The sequence below is a fragment of the Anopheles stephensi genome, chromosome 2, assembly GCF_013141755.1.
Source record: "Anopheles stephensi strain Indian chromosome 2, UCI_ANSTEP_V1.0, whole genome shotgun sequence".
NCBI lineage: Eukaryota > Metazoa > Arthropoda > Insecta > Diptera > Culicidae > Anopheles > Anopheles stephensi.
The window spans coordinates 83,942,286-83,962,406 of record NC_050202.1 but is presented as its reverse complement, the minus strand read 5'-3'; the positions used below and the strand labels follow the sequence as shown (position 1 = coordinate 83,962,406).

At 48.9% G+C, this 20,121-nt stretch overlaps 7 protein-coding genes across 17 annotated transcripts in view; 3 read left to right on the top strand and 4 right to left on the bottom strand.

The window, feature by feature from the left end:
- Nucleotides 1-90: 90 nt before the first annotated feature.
- LOC118507590 (serine/threonine-protein phosphatase Pgam5, mitochondrial) lies at nt 91-1,484 on the bottom strand. 2 transcript variants are annotated; one of them, XM_036046254.1, is made up of 4 exons: nt 1,289-1,484; nt 1,018-1,221; nt 542-938; nt 91-458 (listed from the first exon to the last, which is right to left on the bottom strand). In XM_036046254.1, the coding sequence occupies exons 2-4, from the start codon at nt 1,197-1,199 to the stop codon at nt 180-182; spliced, it is 858 nt and encodes a 285-aa protein (XP_035902147.1). In that variant the 5' UTR covers nt 1,200-1,221; nt 1,289-1,484; the 3' UTR covers nt 91-179. The 2 variants fall into 2 exon arrangements, with proteins under 2 accessions (XP_035902147.1, XP_035902146.1); XM_036046253.1 differs by having other exon boundaries at nt 91-461; nt 1,289-1,483.
- Nucleotides 1,485-1,707: 223 nt separating this feature from the next.
- Nucleotides 1,708-3,081, top strand: LOC118507595 (dihydropteridine reductase). 2 transcript variants are annotated; one of them, XM_036046263.1, is made up of 4 exons: nt 1,737-2,000; nt 2,102-2,622; nt 2,697-2,784; nt 2,939-3,081. In XM_036046263.1, the coding sequence occupies exons 1-4, from the start codon at nt 1,917-1,919 to the stop codon at nt 2,945-2,947; spliced, it is 702 nt and encodes a 233-aa protein (XP_035902156.1). In that variant the 5' UTR covers nt 1,737-1,916; the 3' UTR covers nt 2,948-3,081. The 2 variants fall into 2 exon arrangements, with proteins under 2 accessions (XP_035902155.1, XP_035902156.1); XM_036046262.1 differs by having other exon boundaries at nt 1,708-2,000; nt 2,697-3,081.
- Nucleotides 3,082-3,953: 872 nt separating this feature from the next.
- Nucleotides 3,954-5,889, bottom strand: LOC118507596 (polycomb group RING finger protein 3). Its single transcript, XM_036046264.1, has 4 exons — nt 5,616-5,889; nt 5,357-5,509; nt 5,000-5,283; nt 3,954-4,915 (listed from the first exon to the last, which is right to left on the bottom strand). Exons 1-4 carry the CDS (start codon nt 5,719-5,721, stop codon nt 4,790-4,792), a joined length of 669 nt encoding a protein of 222 aa, XP_035902157.1. The 5' UTR covers nt 5,722-5,889; the 3' UTR covers nt 3,954-4,789.
- A 94-nt stretch (nt 5,890-5,983) lies between these two features.
- Nucleotides 5,984-7,770, top strand: LOC118507585 (cyclin-J). Its single transcript, XM_036046247.1, has 2 exons — nt 5,984-6,436; nt 6,503-7,770. Exons 1-2 carry the CDS (start codon nt 6,235-6,237, stop codon nt 7,351-7,353), a joined length of 1,053 nt encoding a protein of 350 aa, XP_035902140.1. The 5' UTR covers nt 5,984-6,234; the 3' UTR covers nt 7,354-7,770.
- LOC118507586 (threonine aspartase 1) lies at nt 7,415-8,946 on the bottom strand. The gene is made up of 3 exons (XM_036046248.1): nt 8,789-8,946; nt 7,786-8,723; nt 7,415-7,672 (listed from the first exon to the last, which is right to left on the bottom strand). The coding sequence occupies exons 1-3, from the start codon at nt 8,814-8,816 to the stop codon at nt 7,592-7,594; spliced, it is 1,047 nt and encodes a 348-aa protein (XP_035902141.1). The 5' UTR covers nt 8,817-8,946; the 3' UTR covers nt 7,415-7,591.
- A 246-nt stretch (nt 8,947-9,192) lies between these two features.
- LOC118507589 (ADP-ribose glycohydrolase ARH3-like) lies at nt 9,193-10,593 on the top strand. The gene is made up of 3 exons (XM_036046252.1): nt 9,193-9,504; nt 9,578-10,257; nt 10,318-10,593. Exons 1-3 carry the CDS (start codon nt 9,342-9,344, stop codon nt 10,522-10,524), a joined length of 1,050 nt encoding a protein of 349 aa, XP_035902145.1. The 5' UTR covers nt 9,193-9,341; the 3' UTR covers nt 10,525-10,593.
- Nucleotides 10,594-10,903: 310 nt separating this feature from the next.
- Nucleotides 10,904-20,121, bottom strand: part of LOC118507575 (1-phosphatidylinositol 4,5-bisphosphate phosphodiesterase epsilon-1-like) — a 48,307-nt gene continuing 39,089 nt past the window's right edge. For all 9 annotated transcript variants that reach the window (XM_036046225.1, XM_036046226.1, XM_036046224.1 and 6 more), the window contains exons 8-16: nt 19,427-19,571; nt 18,480-19,335; nt 18,269-18,402; nt 17,983-18,209; nt 17,619-17,856; nt 17,331-17,542; nt 17,112-17,269; nt 16,900-17,036; nt 10,904-16,827 (exon numbers count right to left, since the gene is read on the bottom strand). In XM_036046225.1, the coding sequence (XP_035902118.1) occupies nt 14,204-16,827; nt 16,900-17,036; nt 17,112-17,269; nt 17,331-17,542; nt 17,619-17,856; nt 17,983-18,209; nt 18,269-18,402; nt 18,480-19,335; nt 19,427-19,571 (4,731 nt within the window). In that variant the 3' untranslated portion in view covers nt 10,904-14,203. The remainder of the gene's footprint in view (nt 16,828-16,899; nt 17,037-17,111; nt 17,270-17,330; nt 17,543-17,618; nt 17,857-17,982; nt 18,210-18,268; nt 18,403-18,479; nt 19,336-19,426; nt 19,572-20,121) is intronic.

Genomic DNA, 20,121 nt, shown 5'->3' with positions numbered 1-20,121 from the left:
TAATGAAAATAAATGTGCCACTTACCTCATTATACTGATTCCCGGCATCGATGGGGTTCTTTCAGTAGTCAGCAAATCGTTTTTAAAAGCTTCGTTTTAATACATTCTTATTCCTACCTCCCTGCGTCACGAGTTTCGCACAAAGATTGCATCTTCACTTAACACTCCACTCAATACCTTTATCGCGTAAGACATTCCTTCGGCATGTGACCACAATCGCCCAGCGTGCGCAGTGACACCCGACCATCCGGGTAGATCGATACCCAGGATAGTGATGCGTGGCCGAGCGAAATGCGTAGCCATCCTTCGGCGGGATACTGTAGAGCACGGCAGACGAAATACCGTATCACATTGGCGTGACACACGATGATGGTGTACGAGTCCGACTTTTGGGACGGATCGGCTCGGTAGAAATACTTCCGGAATGCACCTTCAATTCGGGCACCGTCCTGGAAGAACTGCTAAAAAGGCACACAGAGTGGGTGGGGGTTTGTTAACAATATAAAGCTATCCTCTACACTCGTCGTTAGCTGATCATTACCGATGCTTCTGGACGCCAGTGACCGACCGGCGGTTCCGGTGGTATGGGCGAACCTTCCTCGAGCAGTGGGCAGTTGACGAGCTTCAGGTGCGGCAACGATTTGCCTATGATTGCTGCCGTTTCCTGTGCGCGGGTCATCGTCGAGCGGACGATTTCATCGTACGGCAGTGCGAGATGCTTCAATCGCTCACCACTCAACGCAGCCTGCTTCCGTCCCAGCTCGGTTAGTATGCGCTGGCTATCGGTCATACCGTCCAGATTGTACTGCCCGTGGCGGACCAGTATCAAATGGCGTATCGCACGACCCTTCTTCATTTCCACCGCCTTATTGTAATCGTTCTGCGATTCCGGATCATCAACCTTTTTCAGTGGTTTTACCAGACTCTTCGGGTCACGGCTAGTGGGTGGGAAGGTGAAGCAAAACAATCATAAATTCAAATGATATACAAATATTTCCGCATCGAGATCCGGCTTACTGGTCCCAGTTCCAATCCCATTTGGCGCAAGGAGACGGTTCATAGTTGGTTGTGAAGGAATTATGAACCGTCTGGCGTTCAGTCGCATTCGTAACATACAAATAGCCAGACGCACCAACGACCAAACCGATCGCTGTGCCCGAGATCAGCTTTTTCGATATAAAACGACTCCAAACCACCATGGTACTAGACTTGTTCGGTTTTCTGGAGGAAGAAAAAAAGTGTGAGGTTAGAATACGGTTGCCGGCGAACAAACGCAAACCGAGCTTACTTTTAAAATGAATACAACTTATTGCTAGTAGATTGTTCTACACACGTTCGAGTCTTAATGCTTCTAAATTAAAACAATTATCACAATGAAATGAACTACAAAGTAAACAATTAAGTACGGATTGGACAAAACACCACGGAATTCGTGGTTCGCCTGCGGCTGTTTTCTTTTTTCTTTGCCTTTGAACTGACAGTTTGAACTCAGCGCGTTTATAGCGTGGGGCTGAGGTGTCTGCTCTTAACCCTTCTGGTGTGCTGCAATAATAAATTCGAAAGTTGAGGATTTTTTAACTTTTTCAAGGTTTTCTTAATATTTTTCACAATAATTGTATTGCATTTCCTCTAATAAATAGTTTCCCAATACTGTACTACTTATTTTATCACATTTTTGGACGTTTTGAAAAAATAAATCACGCACGGCCTCCAAGAATTCCCCCCACTCCTAAGGAAGCTGCTGCAATCGCGAGATAGTTTTCCTTACTTCCGAGCGGGCAAGTAACCTGTTGAATTTAATCGCTTAGCAACCACCAGAGAACATAAACCTCTCCACTCCCGGAGCAACTCTCGCACGTTCGATCGATCGAAAAAGAATAGTAAAAAAAAAAACTCCCCGTCGTGATTCACAGAAAATGGCCTCGGGAAAGATTCTCATCTATGGTGGCCGCGGTGCTCTTGGTGCTTCGTGCGTGCAGTTTTTCAAAAAGAACAACTGGGTAAGTACAGATTTTCCACTTTCCATCATTCGCCACCGGTGTGCGTGTGGAAGATTATTTAACACCTTTCTCTCTGTCGTCGTCGTGGTGTGTCCTTCAAGTGGGTGGGTTCGATCGATCTGACGGAAAACGATGCGGCCGACGCCAACATTGTGGTGGACCGTGATGCGGATTGGGTGGCGCAGGAAGCGGCCGTACTGTCCAAGGTCGGCACCGAGCTGAAGGGCGAATCGCTCGACGCCATTATCTGTGTTGCTGGCGGTTGGGCTGGTGGCAACGCGAAAAAGGATCTCGCCAAGAACTCCGACCTGATGTGGAAGCAGTCGGTGTGGTCGTCAGCCATCTCGGCTACGGTCGGTGCGAACCATCTGAAGCCGGGCGGTTTGCTTGTGCTGACGGGTGCCAATCCCGCCCTGGAGGGTACGCCCGGAATGATTGGCTACGGTATGGCGAAGGCAGCCGTGCATCAGCTGACAAAAAGTTTGGCCGGTGAAAAATCGGGTTTGCCGGATAACTCACTCGTTGTGTCCATCCTTCCGGTGACGCTCGATACGCCGATGAACCGCAAGTGGATGCCGGATGCGGATACGTCTACCTGGACGCCGCTCGAATTCCTTGTCGAGTAAGTCTGCTGTCTGCTTCGAATATAGCCCTGGTCGTCATATAGTAAATCCGTCTCCTTTCTCTCCTATCCAGGTTGTTCCACAAGTGGTCCAAAGGAGAGGAACGTCCCGCCAACGGTAGCCTGGTGAAGCTGATTACCAAAGACTCCAAAACCGAGCTGGTAATCGTCTAAGCGCCCTTCCCGGCTGAAACAAACCCCCCCAAGCCATTCCATGTCCTTTCGAATCTCAACCGGTATGCTCTTTTTCTTCTTTCTCTCTATCTTCATTCCATGACACGGGCGCTTGCACAAACAAACAAAAAAATCATTCCAGAAATCGTAAGCAAATGTAGCCACAACTGTTGTTTAATTGTTAAAAGTGGAGCATGCATCGGATTCGTTGATCGAAACAAACATTCAGTGAAAGTAAAGTGTAAAATATTGTTGCTGCTTGAAAATATAGAACATGAAACATGAGCAGAACAGGTGTCGTGCGTTTGCAAAATAACATTGACCGAAATGCCGCTTAACATCATTCACACAGCGCAGCAAGCAAGCAGCAGCGTCACGAAGATCATAGAATGCCATGACGAACAATGCTTCGCCGAGCCACAGCAACGGACGACCTTGAAGAAAACATGAACAAAACAACGCTGTGTGTGCAAATCACACCGCCGCAATGAATGTGTATGGAGGCTGAAGGGACCTTGACTTTGTTAAACGCACGATCGCGCCAATGGGCTCCAATGCCCCCACGAAGGTATGTCTGTATTGACTCACGCGATCCAGCCAGTCCGTCTAGTCGATTTCTCCTTCCTACGGCCGTGACTCTCTAGTGAAGGGGTTCGTTCAGAAGTCCAAAAAAATACTTTTAGCTAAGCGCCAGGTAAAACGCGGGAAGGAAGTTCGTACTCATGGTCCGAATCGAAACCGGTTCAATGGTGTGTGTAGGCGCGCAGATCGGAAGTCAAGTGCCAGGCAGGAAAGCATATTCCGTGACCGGTTCGGAACAGGAATGACCAGTCTGAACGAGTAATTAATCAAACTACGCGAGAACTAACCCTTTTCTCATAGAATCGAGCACACATATTTCTTGGGTCACTGCAACAGCTAATTGACGTAGCAGTATCAACCATGCACTGTCCTAAAACACGCCGAGCATAACCGATAGGAGCATAATTAGGCCCGACCTACTACCCATCGCACCGTGAACGCCGATAAGAGCTAATCGCTGGTTGGGTTTAGCGATAGGAGGTTGCGCCGGCGGGTCAAATATGCTGCCGGGTATCATCATCATCACTAGCTTTCTCCCATCCTCATCGAAAGATAGCGACGCAGACCCCCATCGCTTAATGTCTTTAGAATATAAATTTATTATAATACTTATACAGATCATCTTTTCTACTACACGTCATGCTTTTGAATGATCTCTTGTGTGTGATCCCGCTGTCGCGCTCCATACATATCCTCCGTCCTACCGTCGTCGGCTTTCTTCTATTTGCAAATTGAGAATTATTACACGCACAAGTGCATCGGAGGTGCACTGCTGCAAACTGCCGCTGCCCCATGGCCGCGCTTTGTTCCGTTCCCCGTTTTGTTCTGTACACATTCATCGCCAGCCTCAACCAGCCTAAAACGCGGTCCTTTTGCTTTTTTTGTTTGTTTGTTCTGCTGCGGTGTAAAACCTTCTCGTCGGGGTGCAAAACACGCGCGGCACGCGGGGCAGCTCGTCCTTATGTACAATCATTGCTTAAATAACACATAAACATATAAATCCTAGATGCATAAAACGAATCTTTTCTATACCTTTCTCCTTTTGCTCGTTCGCTTCAACACGATGCGTGACCATGCGATGCGATCTTCTTTGTTGCACATTTCGGTGGTACACACAAGGAAGGAAAGGCGGGGAAAAATGCAAAAGCACCGACTCCTCCACCTACTCCTGCCCTTACCACACTTGGCGCCATTGAGGCGCAAAAACCTTCCTGATATCACAACGCTCCGGGGTTTACGCATCAACTGCCGAGGGACGAACGCTTGTCCACAAACCACGACCCCACGCACGTCTACAAATCTCTTATCTACACACCCTCCGGCCCTTTCAATCTCTTTGAAACGCACAAGAGAGGGAGCACAGATAGCAAAATGCACTTCCCTATCGTTGCACCGCGCGAGGCACACACGCTTAAAGATCAACCCGGGGCCGATACTGTAATCGGAGCGGTGGGTCTTTAAAGCGCCACCGCGTCACGTACACAAACTTTAACGTGTGGTCCTTTCCCAGCAGCTCGTCATTGCACAGGATGTCGATCTAAAAGAGAGAAAGAAAAGGGGGGGAAATGGATTTCATGCTCTCTCCGAGTTTGGATGGATTTTCCCGTCTGCTCACACTCACATCTTTGTATCGGTCGATACCGTTCAGTACTTTTTTCGCGAGGAACTTCTTCAGGTGCGTTATGGTGGCCTGCGAACTACACCGGATGAACCGTCGCTTCAGGTTGCGCAGCTTGTCGCTGATACACTCGAGGCACACATTAACCTGCTCGTCCTGCCGGTGGTAGTCCGCTTCCTGGTGCGCCTGCTCGTTCGCCTTATCGTCGGTGTCGTGCACCTGCGGCATATCCTTCGGACAGGGCAGGTTCCGCGTTTTGTAAAACTCTCGCTCCCGCTGCATTTCATCTGAAAGGATGGGTGACCGTTGTTTACTTTGTCCCGCAAACCGGTAAAACCCTCTCCCGCCGGAGCCACTTACTGTCCATAAGGTTCGGCACCAGCTTGTAGACGATGTCCTGCATCGTCCGGTCGAAGCTGATGTACTGCAGCGGATGCGACTGGTGGATAACATTTTCACACGTTGGGCAGGTATTGTTTTCCTCTAAGTGTTTCACTAGGCAGCTTTTGCAGACTGAAAACAAGAGCAAAGGGAAAAATGGTCGCGCGCGCCGGGTTGATGATTAACACCAGCAATATCTCGGTCAACCACGCAAAGGGCCACCCCAACAATTGCTTACACGTATGTAAACACTCGGTTACGGTCGTCGCATCGATGAAGTAGCCCCGACAAATTTCGCACGTGATGTGTTCGTTCAGTGTTTTCAGCTTGATCCGTCTTTCCATGGTCGGGGGACAGGCACCTGGCAGGCCCAGGGATGACGAGTTTTTCCACGATCACACACACGAATTTGTTGGTCGCGATTTTAGAAAACTGCTTTTTTATCTATTGTTGCTTTCCTTTCCTTTCCGCGACACTTCCAGCCCATTCCAACTCGTTGCCTCACGGCTGTCAAACTTCGGCCCGCACACCTGTCAAACTTCGGCTTTGATGCGGAAAAGTTTCACAGTTCACGCGAGTGAAATGTTTCACGAAACGATTCAGACCGCCGGTTGATGCCATTTTGAAGCGACCATTTGTACCGGACCGGCGATGAACACTCCGTTTTTCTGGGAACGATACTAATTGTACTAGTCGTGTGTGGATTTGTGCTGTGCTTTGTCGTGTTGCGTCGTGTTTGGATGTGTGTTGAAAATCTCGATTCTGGGTTGATTGCGAGCTGTAAACGAACGATAAGATTGATTCGCAATGCTGAATCCTTTGGTTGAATTGAAATAGAGCCAAGATAAAGGAATATAATGGATCGTTGGAACACTTTTTGCAATGCGGTGTACTGCACGGAGTACGATGAAGACATCCTGCAAACGCTGAAGGAATGTGAAGAGAACCGAGAGACCGTGCACTTCGGTTCGCCACTGCTAATCCATCGAAAAGCGACCGTGGGGCTGATAGAGAAGGTGTGCGAACAGCAATCTTATCGTCGGGCTACCGTTCACTTAGGTAAATTCCGATGTCCACTACTGGCAACTAGCAATCTTACTAAGTTTCTCCTGTGTGTGTTTGCAGCTGTTTACCTGCTGGACGTGGTAATGTGCAATCACATGATTGCGGAACGCACCTTGAATCTGGTGGCCCTCACCTGCCTTTATCTGGCCTGCAAAATCGAAGAAAACGAGCCCAATGTACCTTCGCCGACTAAGTTGAACGGGATTTTGGCGAACACATACACTCCGGCCGATTTTATCGCTCTGGAAGTGGCCATACTGACCTACTTCAAGTGGCACATCACCATCCCCACGGCGTCAACCTTTCTGGACATATTCGCGCAGTACTGTTTCGACCAGGAGGATTACGACGGCATGCCGCGCGATTTGCAGACTGAGCAGACTTCCGTGCAGCAGTTTACCGAAACTATAACCGAGAACTGTGACATAATTCTGAAGAATACGTTGCAGCATTTAAAATTCTGCAACATCAAACCGTCGCTGCTGGCGGCTGGCTGTGTGGCAGCTGCCCGGTTAAACGTGAATAATTTACCCGCCTGGAATGACCGGCTAGTGCGTGCCACTGGCTACGAATACACCCAGCTCCAATCAATTTGTCTGGTGCTGCTGTTCGATGCACTGCCACGGCCACGGTCATCCACGTCGCTGAGCTGTACGCCCAAACATTCGACAGTCAGTGATGCAGGCTATCTGTCGGAATTGGACGATACGGATGAGGATGGTGATGTGTACAGCAATGGCCGCCAGTCCAGCAGCAGCCACAGCGAGAACAGCGACGACCATGCTACAAGCTCTCCGATCGGGGACGAAAGTAATGGCAACAAAAGGCTCATGGATTCCGGAACCTTTTCCGACGATACTGCAGAACGATGCGCCAAAAAGCGAAAGATGCTGGATCAGACTCTCAAGTAGGTGTGCAGGCGTGTGCTGTAGAACGGTACACGCGAAGAAAGCACACACATACACGTACAGGTTAGCATTTCGTAGGTTTAATTGAATCGTTTGGCTTATCAGGCTTTATTTCTATACAAGGAATATCGGAAGGTAGCATCTCAGGTTATATTTCTCTGGTGAAACTAACTAGTAACTCTATCAGATTGCGAATCACGTTAGGTTTGAAGATTAGACTGTTCGGTGTGCCCGCCACGGTCTAGATCAGCTTGAAATGGTGTCCATTGATGACAGGCTTTGTCCCACAGGTGAGATTCTGTGGAAGTTTCGACAGAACGAACTGTCCCGCCGAAAGAGAAGAGTGAAAAGAAAGGGGAAGAGTTGGATTAGGGAATAAAATGCCAGATGGATGCTACGCTACTATCACTACATCGCAGAGGCATGGTGGTGTACCTTCGGTTTCTTCTGCTTAGTTGACATGAATCCGATGCACATGGAGTTGGTCGTGTGTGCCCAGAGCAGATCGCCATCCCCGCTGGCAGTGTTGTAGATGATCGAAAGCGACCCGGCATGGATTGCCTTCTGCTTTGACAGGAACGGCGATTCAAGCAGCTTCTTCTTGTATGTCATGTGCTGGGATGTGATGGGACAGTTGCAGCCGATCAGATCGTCTACCAGTTCCTTGGCGAACAGCGTCTTCATCAGATACTCCCCATTGCCGGTCGTACAAGAGGCGGCCGACATGCTGGTATTTTCGTCCATCAGCGCCCAACACCCAGCCCCGTACGTTGCTGCCTGGCCTACGCGTCCACTCAGCTTAAGCATCAACCCGCCGGAACTACAACCGGCCACAATCGACCCTTCCGCATCGACACACACCGCTCCGACCGTATCCAGCGGCGAAAGCTTCGAGCGATTGATTTCCTCGTATTGCATGATTTGTGACCGGTAGTGGTCGTACTTTTTAGCCGCATTGGCTGAGATCATATGCTCCGCAGGAACCATCTGTAGTCCGATCTCGCGCGCGTACGCCGACGCACCCTGGCCCACCAATACCATCGGTGGTATCCGGCCGAAGCTGAGCAGTTTTGATTGTCTCTCGCAGAGGTGGCGCGCCAGACTTATCGGGTTCTTCACGTCAGTCACATTGGTGCAGGCTCCAAACTGTAACGATGCACCGTCCATGATGCACGCATCGCACTCCACCCGTCGATCCCAGTTTAGGTTCGAACCGATGCCCGCATTCGTGGCGGTCGAGTTTTCCAGTAACACGATGGCACGCTCACAAGCATCTAACGCGGTTCCGCCAGCGTACAGCACGTTCACTGCTTGACTGCAGGCCTCTCGGCATACGTGCTCGTACAGCGTCTCATCGAGGAAGTTCCCTGCACCTAGTAGCGAGTCGGTAAAACGGTCATTAATACCGGGTGGTAGTAGAAACGGGTGTCCGTGTTACCTGTGTGCACTGCTACGAATCCGGTCATTGTTTGAAACAGCACAGTTACATTGGAATGACTTTACATTGGCACATAGGGACGGCTGGTGTATCGATTTTAGAACCGTAGCGTTCCGAATGCAGAATGTTTTGTTTATTTACATACGCTGCGGATGAGCGATGACAGTTGAAATGTTTTGTATCAGGAGCAGTGTCATACATTTTTCATTGGGCAGACATGCTTTAGAAAGTTTAACGAAATATTCATTAATTTGCGATTTGCGATGTTGCGTACTACAGCTAAAAATGAATCAAAAGTAGCTTTTTGTTATTATTGTAAGTTTTTTTTTAAAGTTGTAATCTTTCAAAAGAACAGAAATAGTTTAAAAATGGGAATGTTTGTTGTGTGATTGTGGCAGTATTTTCACTGGGCATTTGTATCAGCTGGTGCGTTTGTTTACCTACAGTTTTGCCGGTTTGCCTGATTCGCGCGCACTAAACCAATTTGGTGGATCAAAGCAGTGTAGTTTATTGTGCATTTTAGCGTACGATTGTGCACTTGAACCAAACAACAATGTTGGAAAAATCGCTAATGTTATCCAAGTTCCGGGGAAGCCTGCTGGGTGTGCTGGTAGGCGATTGCTGTGGAGCACCTTTCGAAGGTCAACTCATGGACAGTGGAGCAAAATTAATTTTGAGGAAAAACCTAGACAAACTCGAAGGACCCGCTTTCAATGGTACGTACACGTCCAGCTCCTCGATTAAATTTCCTTGATATACCACAATAAATACCATTTCTGTCGTTTGCAGCGCCTTACAAAAAGTACACGGACGACACAGCAATGACCATACAGACGGCGAAAACGTTCCTCGACCCGAAAGGATATTCGCAGAAGCTGCTGGCAAAAAACTACGTGGTCGAGTTCTTCAAAGAACCGAACCGTGGGTACGGTGCAGCGGTAGGGGAAGTGTTCCGCAAATTGAGGCAAACAAAGATTGCCGACCCAACGGGTCCCGCCATGGCACAGTTCAACGGCAGTGGATCGTTCGGCAATGGTGCAGCGATGCGAGTGTCCCCAGTGGCGCTGTACTGCGTGAACAAGAGTATCGATGAGCTGGTTCGGTTGGTAAAGGAATCGTCCGAGGTAACACACACCAACGTGCTCGGCGTGAACGGTGCCATCCTGCAGGCACTAGCTATCCGGCAGAGCCTGCTGCTGAATCCGAACGAACCATTCTGCTGGAAAACGTTCCTTGCCGAACTGAAACAGCAGATGGTGAAAATAGAGCAGGAAAATGATCCCGATTTGGATGCAAACCCGAACGCGTACGAGAAACAGCTGGTGAATATGGAAAAACTGCTAGCCAACCAGATCGAACCGTCGGATGAGAATGTGTTGAACCTGTTGGGACACAGTGTGGCAGCGTTATACTCCGTCCCAACGGCCGTTTACTGCTTCCTGCGACACACGCAGGATTTGCTGAAAGACGTAAGTACCAATGATCGATTATTTGCTGCTTGAGATCGTTAAAAGAATTTGCCCTTTCAGACGGACCGTAAATCGTTCCGCAATACGCTTGAGTATGCCATCTCTCTCGGTGGGGATTGTGATACGATCGGGAGTATGGCCTGTGCGATCAGTGGCGCCTACTTTGGCGAGACGGTGATCTCATCCGCATTGCTGAAGCATTGCGAAAGTGCCGAAAGTGTCGCCGGGCTTGCTGAGCAACTGTTTGAAGTTGCCGGTGCAAAGTAGGCTGTTGGTAGATTGAACCGTTTCTAAAATCAAGGTAGGCGTTGATAAAATAAAGCAGAGTCAGTCTAACGACGGACCATTTCGCTGCACACAGTTGAGAAAGAGACCGACAGGTTCATCCTCACAAAGAAAAGGTCTAACGAGCGGGAATAAACTAAATGGGACCAATAAGGGGCCAATTTGTGTTCCACCAGTTCAGCAGCCTGTCCAGAACAACAGCAGTAAGGTAAGTGTAGAAGTGTGCTAACGTGTTTGTGTGATGAATTGGTTGCTAGGACGATTCCCGGTTGGGTCCTTAGATGACCATTAACAGTGGTGGTTTTTGGCATTTCTCCTGCCCACACCCTGAAGAAATGAATTGTTGTCTTATTTTATTTGGTTTTTCGTTTTATTATTTAAAAAAATCTAACCTGTTGCACTTGCTGCACTGTTATTAAGTTTTAAATTACTCTCTACTAGTGTTTGTTTTTTTTTCCATTTTACTATTGTTATCCGTTACCGTTAATATTAATTTATCATAATGTCTGATATATTTATTACTTTGTTTTTATTTAGTTTTGTTTGTTTGTTTTGTTTTTTTTTGCATTATTTTCATTAGTTTATTTGTTAATATTAGTATTATTATTATTATTATTATTCTTATTATTTTTGCAACTTGCAACAACTAATGCATTGCTTGCGGGAAGTTTCCCATTTTTTTGTTTTTTGTTTGTTACCCCTTATCGTTTTATGCATGTGTGTGACGTGTGTATTTTTGTTTGTGCACGTGTGTGTGTGTGTTTCGGTGTTGCTTTCCCTCTTTCGTTTTCTTGTCTCGAGCATTTTGTCGCGAGCTTTTTCCTCGTGTGATCGCTCCATAATGTGTTGTATATAAATATTCGTACAAATCTCAGATTGACACATATAAACATCAAGAATAAACTGTTATGTATTTTATTTTCCTTTGCTTTTCAATTCCGTGTAACGCTAAATTTGTTAATTTGTTAGTGGGTTAGCTTGTTGGTTTTCTTGTGCCGTTTCTTTGTTTTTTGTGGGTTTTCTTTTTTCTTTCTTTTATCGAAGCTTCTCCATGCTTCGTCCGTTTTCGAAGTACCGGGTCTGGTGTAGGATATGGCTTGTTTTCGGCTTTTTTTGTCGTGGTTCAGGTGTGTTTAGCTATAACTGTATATGGGCTGTATGTGTACGTTTTTTGATCACAAGGGATATGTGGGGGAAAGTGGGTGGAGGGTGGGTGGTAAAGGGGGGAGGGAGTGGGGGTTGACTACTTGTTATGAACAGTACACTATGCTAGTATCAATCGACCCCGCGATGCATCTAAGTTATCTACGTTACGTTTGTTTGTTTTCTCTTGTTTTCATTAAATGAAAGTAAAGCGCATTAGTTAATTATTTTCTTCAAATACGTTTAACTTCTATATTTCTTTGCTCGTTTGTTTTGGTTTCTTTGTGTATGTATTCTTTCTTCTTCTTCTTCTTTCTTTGCTTTGCTTTGCTTTGTTAGGTTTGATTATTTTTTTTTGTGCTTACTTTTCTCATTTGAACAACAAGTTAAAAAAGAGAACTCCTCTATTAACATTGGCGGCAATTGGCGGTTTTTTGTTTGTCTGTTTGGGAAGAAAGAACAGATAGCGGTGGCTAACGCTGCTGCCACCCGTGCCACCTGGGCTGAAGAATTTTACAGTTAATTTGCTCCTTTTTTTTTTTCGGGGGGGGGTTTGTTTTTGCAAAATGTTATTAAAATGAAGCAGCTTTTTTGTTTTATTCACTACTAGTAATTCATTTTTTTTTCACTATTTGAGTGTATATTTCGCATGTTATTTGCTTTGTTTTTTTGTTTGTTATTGTTGTGTTTGGTTGTGGTTGTCCCCTTTATTCTTTTGTGGATATGGTTTCATTCCATTTTGTTATTTTGTGTTTGTTTGTTGTTGTTGTGGTTGTTGAGTTAATTTATGGCTCCCCGATGATGATAAAATGTAGCTTTACAATGGCGTCTATGGCGTGTATTTTTTGGGGTTTCCGTTTACTTTTCTTTTCTCCTACGGGAATATTGTACACGTGGTTCAATCGGTTTGATATACAACAAGAGCAAGTTCTTCCAACAACAATGAATCGTTTTGCTACTACGGTACACTATGGAGAATATGTATTTTTTTGGTTCGTGTTTTTTGTTTGTATAACTGTCCCTCCTGTTTTGCAGAGAGAGCGAGCCTGTGTATGGATATGGTGTGCCTGTGTGGTGGTAGTGTGCGTGTGTGTTTCTGTAAGTAGGTGTATACAAAATATAACACTTTTTCCCTCCTACTTTCCTACTATTCGTTCAATGTTCTTTAGTTAGTTGGTTTTGAAAGAATAGGTCAATCTGATACTTCAAAAATGTATATCCAATTTAAACTTTCTTTCTTTTTATTATCACATGGTTTGTTTCTTCTGCCTTCTGTGCATACACTTCCCGACGATTGTTTTTCCTTCGTTTCTTTCCGTCCATTAGTTATTTTTTTTGTTATCATCTTGATATTATTACTGCACTTTCACTTCTATTCTATAGTGTTTTCCTCCTGCCTCCAATATATCTTTTTTTTTGTGTGTTTGTGTGTTTTGGACTCGGTTTCCGGAACTCTCCACGCTAGCTTATTAAATATTTATTAACGTGTTATCAACATGCGTGTGTGTGTGTGTGTGGGTGTGTTGCTTTCTCTTGTTGCTATTATTCTTTCTTATTATTTTCTGCCTTCTTCCACGGATGAGTGGGGTTTAAGATTACTGTTTCAATTACTGCTAGTACTATCATATATCTTCGTCAACTGTCAGCGTCCCATGCGCTAAAGTACTACGGTCGCCATCTTTATTTTGTTTTTTTTTTTTGGTTGCTGTTTAGCACGGACATTGAATCTATCATAGTGTCGCAAAACGAGTTTGTTAATTTGTTTGCATATCAGACAGGCTAGTTTTAACCGTGGGGTGAGGTGAGAGTTAGTGTGAGAACATGATTAGAATATGCTACGACTGTTTGTTCCTTCTCCGTACGCCACGCTCCACGCACGCCACCCGCTTGCCAATGTTGTGCGCCTAGAGTTATGCCTATAATAATCGCGTGTAGTTGTGCGCGCCGTTTCCCTTCATAATATTGCTGCTGCTGCTGCTACTAGCCATTCGTTCGATTAAAACATGGGGAGGTGGAGGGCGTGAAGAACAGCGTGAAGATGGGCACAAAATCACAGGAAACAGTAGTTTGGGGATGGTCCTACCCTTACAAGACATAGGTGTGAATGTGAGTCTGTGTGTGTGTACATAATCCTACTGGAGGCGGTATCGTGCTATCAAATGTCCTAGTGATTGAAGCAAGAACCAAGCGCGCCATTTTCTTTTCATCTCGCTCCTTTGCCGCCTTCGAAGCTTAAAGCCTTTTACAAACGCAAGCGCGATATAATAGTGTAGCAATAGATGGGTGTGTTGTGCGCGTGCGTGTAGCTGATAGCAGTAAAACGAGTTCCTAGAGTATAGGTGTTTGTTTTGCTTAGAAGTTTGGTTGCAGCTCTGCTGCCATGTGTGTGTGTGTGTGTGTGAGAGAGAAAAGTAAGTAACGTGGCGCAACTTTGCGTTTGTGCACTGTGTTCACTTCCTCTTCCGGGTGTTTAGCTAGCCTTCGCCGAAAGGAACGGAACGCTCCACGAGGTACCGAGTTACGATTTCCAGGACTTTAGCTTCTTGATCGACATACGCTTGAACCGGGACATCGTTGACATAATGTCCGATTCCTTCGTTTCCTCGTCGCTGAGCGTTTCACCCTCCGAGTGAACCTCCCGCCGGTTGACCGACTTGGACCCAGCATTCCCGGCACTGGTGCTCGAGAACGAGGTGTCCTTTTCCGAGCAAAACTTTGTCCGTCCGTGGCCATGGTGGCGTGACTTTGTCCCCACGCCCGATCCGGATCCGGATGCCGATTCGTGAGCTCCGGCCGATCGTGATTTGAAGCGTGACGAAGAGGCGGTAGGATCACTCAGCGCGACCTGGATCGGTGATTTGGACGCTAGCGAGTGTACCGAGGTAGAGGAGGACGAAGATCCACGGCTGATGCTAAACCCGCGGCTAATCTTCTCGATCGGCAGGATCGTTTTGCGGATCGTCGACGGCGTTAGCTGGCTGCGCTCGTGGATGACGAAGCGACCGATCGTTTTCCAGTTCGCTTGCGTCACGTACACATTCTCGTCGTCCAGCAGGATGCGCTGCATCGTGTCGTTGCTCTTGTTGCTGTAGTTGAGCTCCTCCACCAGCACAAAGTTGTTCGGGTTGTCGAGCCGGCGGGCTTTCAGCAGCGCCTGCGCCAACACGTCCTGTGCGGTGGACTTCATCGGCACACGCAAGATCGCGTACGGGATGTCCTGCGACACATTGTACACGCACACGAGGAAGTTGTCCACGTTCTCGAGCGCTAGCAGATCATCCGCCGTGGGTTCCTTTCCGGTGCCAGCAGCACCGGCCGCTCCGCCTACCGCTCCGGCCATAGTGGCAGCGATCGAGGCACGCCGATCGGTCGTTCGCCGGATGGACGTAACCCAGGCACGGCTGCTCGGATCATTGCCGATCTTCTTCAGAATGAAGCGTCCCTCACCCTTCCAGTGGCCTTGCGCCTGGAGCGGTTTCTCCGTCATGTCGAGTACGCGCTGGCTCGGTGGGAGCAGCCGGTCCTTCTTCTCCCAGCCCCGGTACACCTCCTCGATGAGTATGAAGTTGGACATGTCCTGCGCCGACTTGTTCATCTTCTGCATCGCCTGCGTCAGCACGTCCTTCGTTGTGCTTTCCTGTGTGATCTTCAGGATCGTGTACGGTTTGTCCGGCACCACGTCGTACACGGTGAGAAAAAACATTTTTCGCTTCAGCTGCGGCACCTTGCTCTCCAGACTGTTGGCCACGTCCAGTCGACTCGCCTCGAACAGTACGGGCACATCACCGCCGTCGCTGCCACTGTTATTTCCACGGCCGCTACGATTTTTCTCGCCCCGCTGCTGCAGATACTGCTCGTCGATCTCGTCGTACGATCGGTCGAGGCTCTCTTCCTCGACGCGCGTGTACACAAACAGTGAGGCCATGTTGAGTGGTTGGTTCGTGGGCGACCGGAGCCGCACGTGCCGATAGCCGGGCCGAATGCACTTGAGCGATATCACACGTTGCGCGATCACGAGCCCAGTTTCCGCATCGTACACGCTAAACTTGAGGAACGCCAGATCGTGAAACATGATCTTGAAGTAGAACGTTTCGTTCCAGAGCGGGTTGAACGAGTTCTTGCGGATGATCTTCGTCTTGCGCTTGCCACAGTCGACCGGTATCCCGAGCAGCTCGATCTCCACGAACGTGCTCGAGTACAGGCTGGACTGGTTCAGGTACTGGCCCGACACGATGTTCAGCACGAGCTGCGTCACGTGCAGCCCGTCGAACTCTTTCTCCAGCGGGCTGTACCGTCGGTACATCAGATGCGACCGGTTCCACAGCACATCCGGTTTCCGCACGTACCCGCAGCTATTGTTTTCCTCGAACATTGCCTTGTTGATGTGCATGGGAATGTCCTCGGTTTGGTAGTTGAGCGCCACCATCTGTATGCCGAATGCCCAGAAGAACACCGGATTAAAGTTGGACGAGTCTATCCGCAAGCCGGCCGGGTAGGTGCGCATCAGCTGCGACTCGGTGTGTGCGATCAGTCCCAGCGGGTCCTTCCGGCACAGTTTCTTCGCACTAGCCTCGTTGATCGAGGAACACTGGTAGCACGGATGGTTCGCGTTCGGTAGAGTGCGGTTTCGAGTCGAGTTCGATAACGGGGGCAGATGCGATTCGCTGCCACTGATGCTGGCAGCATCGTAGCTCAGCGACAAGCTGTCCGACAGATGGCTGGACGAGGGCAAGCTGAGCGTGTCGCCGGAGCTGTTCTTCAGGATGCTCCCAACGGTCACGACGGACCCGCTCGTCTTCAGCACATTCTGCTGCTGTTGCGAGATTTGCTGACCAGTCGGCAGATTCTGCTGACTTTGCTGGTTCTGTTGCTGTTGCTGCTGCTGCTGCTGCTGCTGCTGCTGCTGCTGCTTCGGGTTGGCACGTATTGAGTTGTGCGGGCTGTAGGGGTTCAGGCCGCGAAATTTTATTGCTTGCACGTAAATCACCAGGTCGGAGAGCTCTCGGGCAATCTGGTTGCTGCGCTTGCGGGATCGTTCGTCCTGGTCTTGGACTTTCGACTTTGTCGGCGTGATGTTGGAATGGCACACACTATGCCTATACTTATCTTCTATTGATCCCCAAGTTGTATGATATGTTTTTTCTGCCGGTAAAAGTGAACGAGCGAATTAGTGAGAGATTAAACGGAAGGCGGTGGCACAAATGTGGAACTTACCATCAATATTGTCAAAATCGTCATCATCCTCGTACTCGTCATCGCTAAACTCTTCATTCAGCGAACTACCGCTAGTGTTTGATATAATTGAACTGGCTCTGCTGGATAAATTCGATTGTTTGAAGGTGTTCTGTCGTCTGCAATGGCAAGTTGTCGACGTGTAAGATCACAGCTAGCTTTTATGGCAAGAAGGCTCTTCACCGGATACTTACGTTAAACCGGTTGATAAGGTTGCCGGTATTTCGACGATAAGCTTTTTGTTTTTGATCAGTATCTTGTGCTTGAGCGATAGCGGCGACGGTAGGTACGGTTCATCGCTGTAGTCCTGATCGAACATGAAGTTAGTCACCAGCTTCTCACCAAAGATTGCCTGCAATGGAACGAAGTGTTATTGGTGCTGACTGAGCCACCTTAACACGAAGCTGACGCACCTGAAATATGTTAGCCATCCGTTGCTGCTGCTGCACCGAGCAGTGGTTCTCGATGGAAAGTATCACGGGGTAGGAAGATTGAATGAAGGCAGATTTATTTATTGCTTCTACGACGGCTCGGAAGGGAATCTTGGTGGTGAACGTGTGCCCATGGTAGATGACCGGCGTACCATCGTCGCCATCCCAGCAATCGAGCTCAACGCAGCGTGCACCTGTGACCGGAGCGGATATAGGTTAGCCCTGCAGGATCCAGGATTCTGGCCAAAGCATCAGAACTGAGGAACAAACCTGTTAGCAGCACCTGACTGTACAGCTCGACCGAGCTTTCACCCTTGAGCTGATGCCCGGTGAGGTACGTATTGTGCGAGGACGCAATGTAGTAGTGGGACATCGGCAGGTTCATGTAGGTGCTTTCCGGCATGATTTCACTCAGAAACGCGTAGTTGTCCTTATCGATCATGTACCGGGCGAATCCTTCAAAGCTGAGACAGTTTTCGATGCGATGTGCCGCCTCCGGTTCGTGACGCTAGTGATGTAACGAAGAGCAAATTAATCGCATCGAGCAAGTGTGTGTGTGTGTGTGAGAGAGAGAGAGAGAGAGAGAGAGAGAGAGAGAGAGAGAGAGAGAGAGAGAGCCGGTAATGCAATTTACCTGTATAATGGCTTTCACATCCTCATCGGTTTTGATTTCCATCTGGCGCGTTTCGAGAAACTTTTTCAGCGTCGATATCGTGATAACCTTGTTGCTGCACGACAGGAAATCGTTGCTGGCGGCAATGTGTGCGATGCTCGAGGCCGCTATTGCGTCGAAATACTTTTTCTGCGTGTGTTTCGCCTCGGTCAGATCCATATCCAGTGAGCAATTGCGTGTCAAAAGTCCTGCGAAGGGAGGGAACGGTTAGCTGAATGGCACGTTGGGAACCTAAGGGGGGTCTTACCGATCTTTTTCTTGACCATGGCTTCCGATAGCTCTGGAGCACTTCGGCTCTTCTCCCCGTTCAGCGTCGTCCGCGATATGGTGGTCACCGAGAGCTGGTCGAAAATATCACGCAGGTCCTGTCGTGCAATTAGGCTGAGGGAAGAACGGAGAAGGATGGCGTTAGGTTGACTCGACGGGCAACTAACCAAGACCAAGAGCTGTGGCCTTACCTAAACGATCGATACAGTGAGACGAAGCTTAAAAAATCTAATTGAGTATCGTAGGTGACCGACCCGATGCGAAGATGCTTCACGTTCTGCCAGAGCTGATCGTTCGAGCCGTTCCGTTCGCGCCGTCGCTCGATGGACCGCGTCCGGTAGTCGCGCGTGTCCAGCAGCATCGTATCGGAAGGCGTTGTGTCGCCTCCACTACCGCTACCGCCTCCACTGCCACTCCCACTTCCGGTCGGGTTGGCGGTTTGGGTGAGCAAGTTAGCAACGGATCGCTTCTTGCGTATTTTGGTCGTCGACGAGTCCTTCTTCGTGACGGCAGGGCTGGGCTCGCTCGCATCATTTATCTGCGAGCCGGACCACGACTTGATGGATGACAGGCCGTAACAGCGACCGCCGAACGCTTTGATAGCATCGGCCACGCTCGGTTCGCTGCATGCGCCCTCCTCGAAGTACAGCTGTATGTACAGCTCCTTCAGCCACAGCATCGACCGGTCGATGAGTATCTGCTGCCGCCGGATGCCGCGCAGCATCCAGTTCAGCCCGACGTACCACGCCCGGCACAGCATCGGCGGGCAGAGGATGCACAGTATCCGGTTTTCGCTCGCCGAGTTACCGTACAGCAGCGTCACGCAGCACTCGACGTGCGTGAGACCGAAGCGCTTGCCGGCCGCCAGTATCTCCGCGTCGTACTCGTGGTTCCGCGAGCCCATATTGATTTCCTTGATCGTGCCGAGATCCAGCATGCCCTCGTCCAGGTTCTGGCACTGGCCCTCCAGCTCGCCGACGTTCGATGCATAGCGATTGGCAAACTTCCACGCCACTATCTCCTCCGGGTTGACGTTAAGGCTAAAGTCTAAAAATTGTGTGTGAAGCAAATTGGGGCGAAGCGAGAAGCGAGCGTGAGTCCCATGTGCGGTCGGGGTCGGTTTGCTAATGGAATGTACCTTGTTGGGATTTGATTCGCCGCCAGGCCGTCCGCTGCCACGAAACGAACGAACAGGAGCGCTCTAGCCGCAGGTATACGTAGGACGACCGGTCCGACGGTGTCTCCGGTTCCCACAGTACACACGTGGTGCCATGGTGCAGGATCTGCCGTGAAGAGAGCGAAGCCCCATAATGTATTGATATGTATTTATGGTACGGTGGTGGTGGTGGCGGTGGTGGCAAGCCACGCACACGGCAAGCCAAAATGATTGAATGTTGTCCCCGTTTGCCCCCGTATCGGCATGCGGTACGGGAAAATGCCATAATTTGTAATTCATTAAATCGCCGCCAGGCACTACCGAGCCCATCGCATAACCATTGCCTCTCTCTCCCTCTCTCTCTCTTTCTCTACAGAGACACACTCACACACGCGCATGGCGTACCACCCGTGGTGGGCACGGGTTCGGGTAATGATGGTACGACGTTAAGGACATTAATGTAGGTCACACAATAATTCGATATTTGCGATGATTGAAATTGATGTCGGTTTATAAACGCACACGAGCACACAAGCCGCACACACACAAACGTGCGAAACACATCGGTAGCGTACCGACAAATGGGATTGATGTGATGTGACTGCCCCGTGAGGAGAGTGTTGTGGACGGGGTCTGGCGAAATAACTGTGGCAATGCCCCGCAGAGTTCGAAAAACT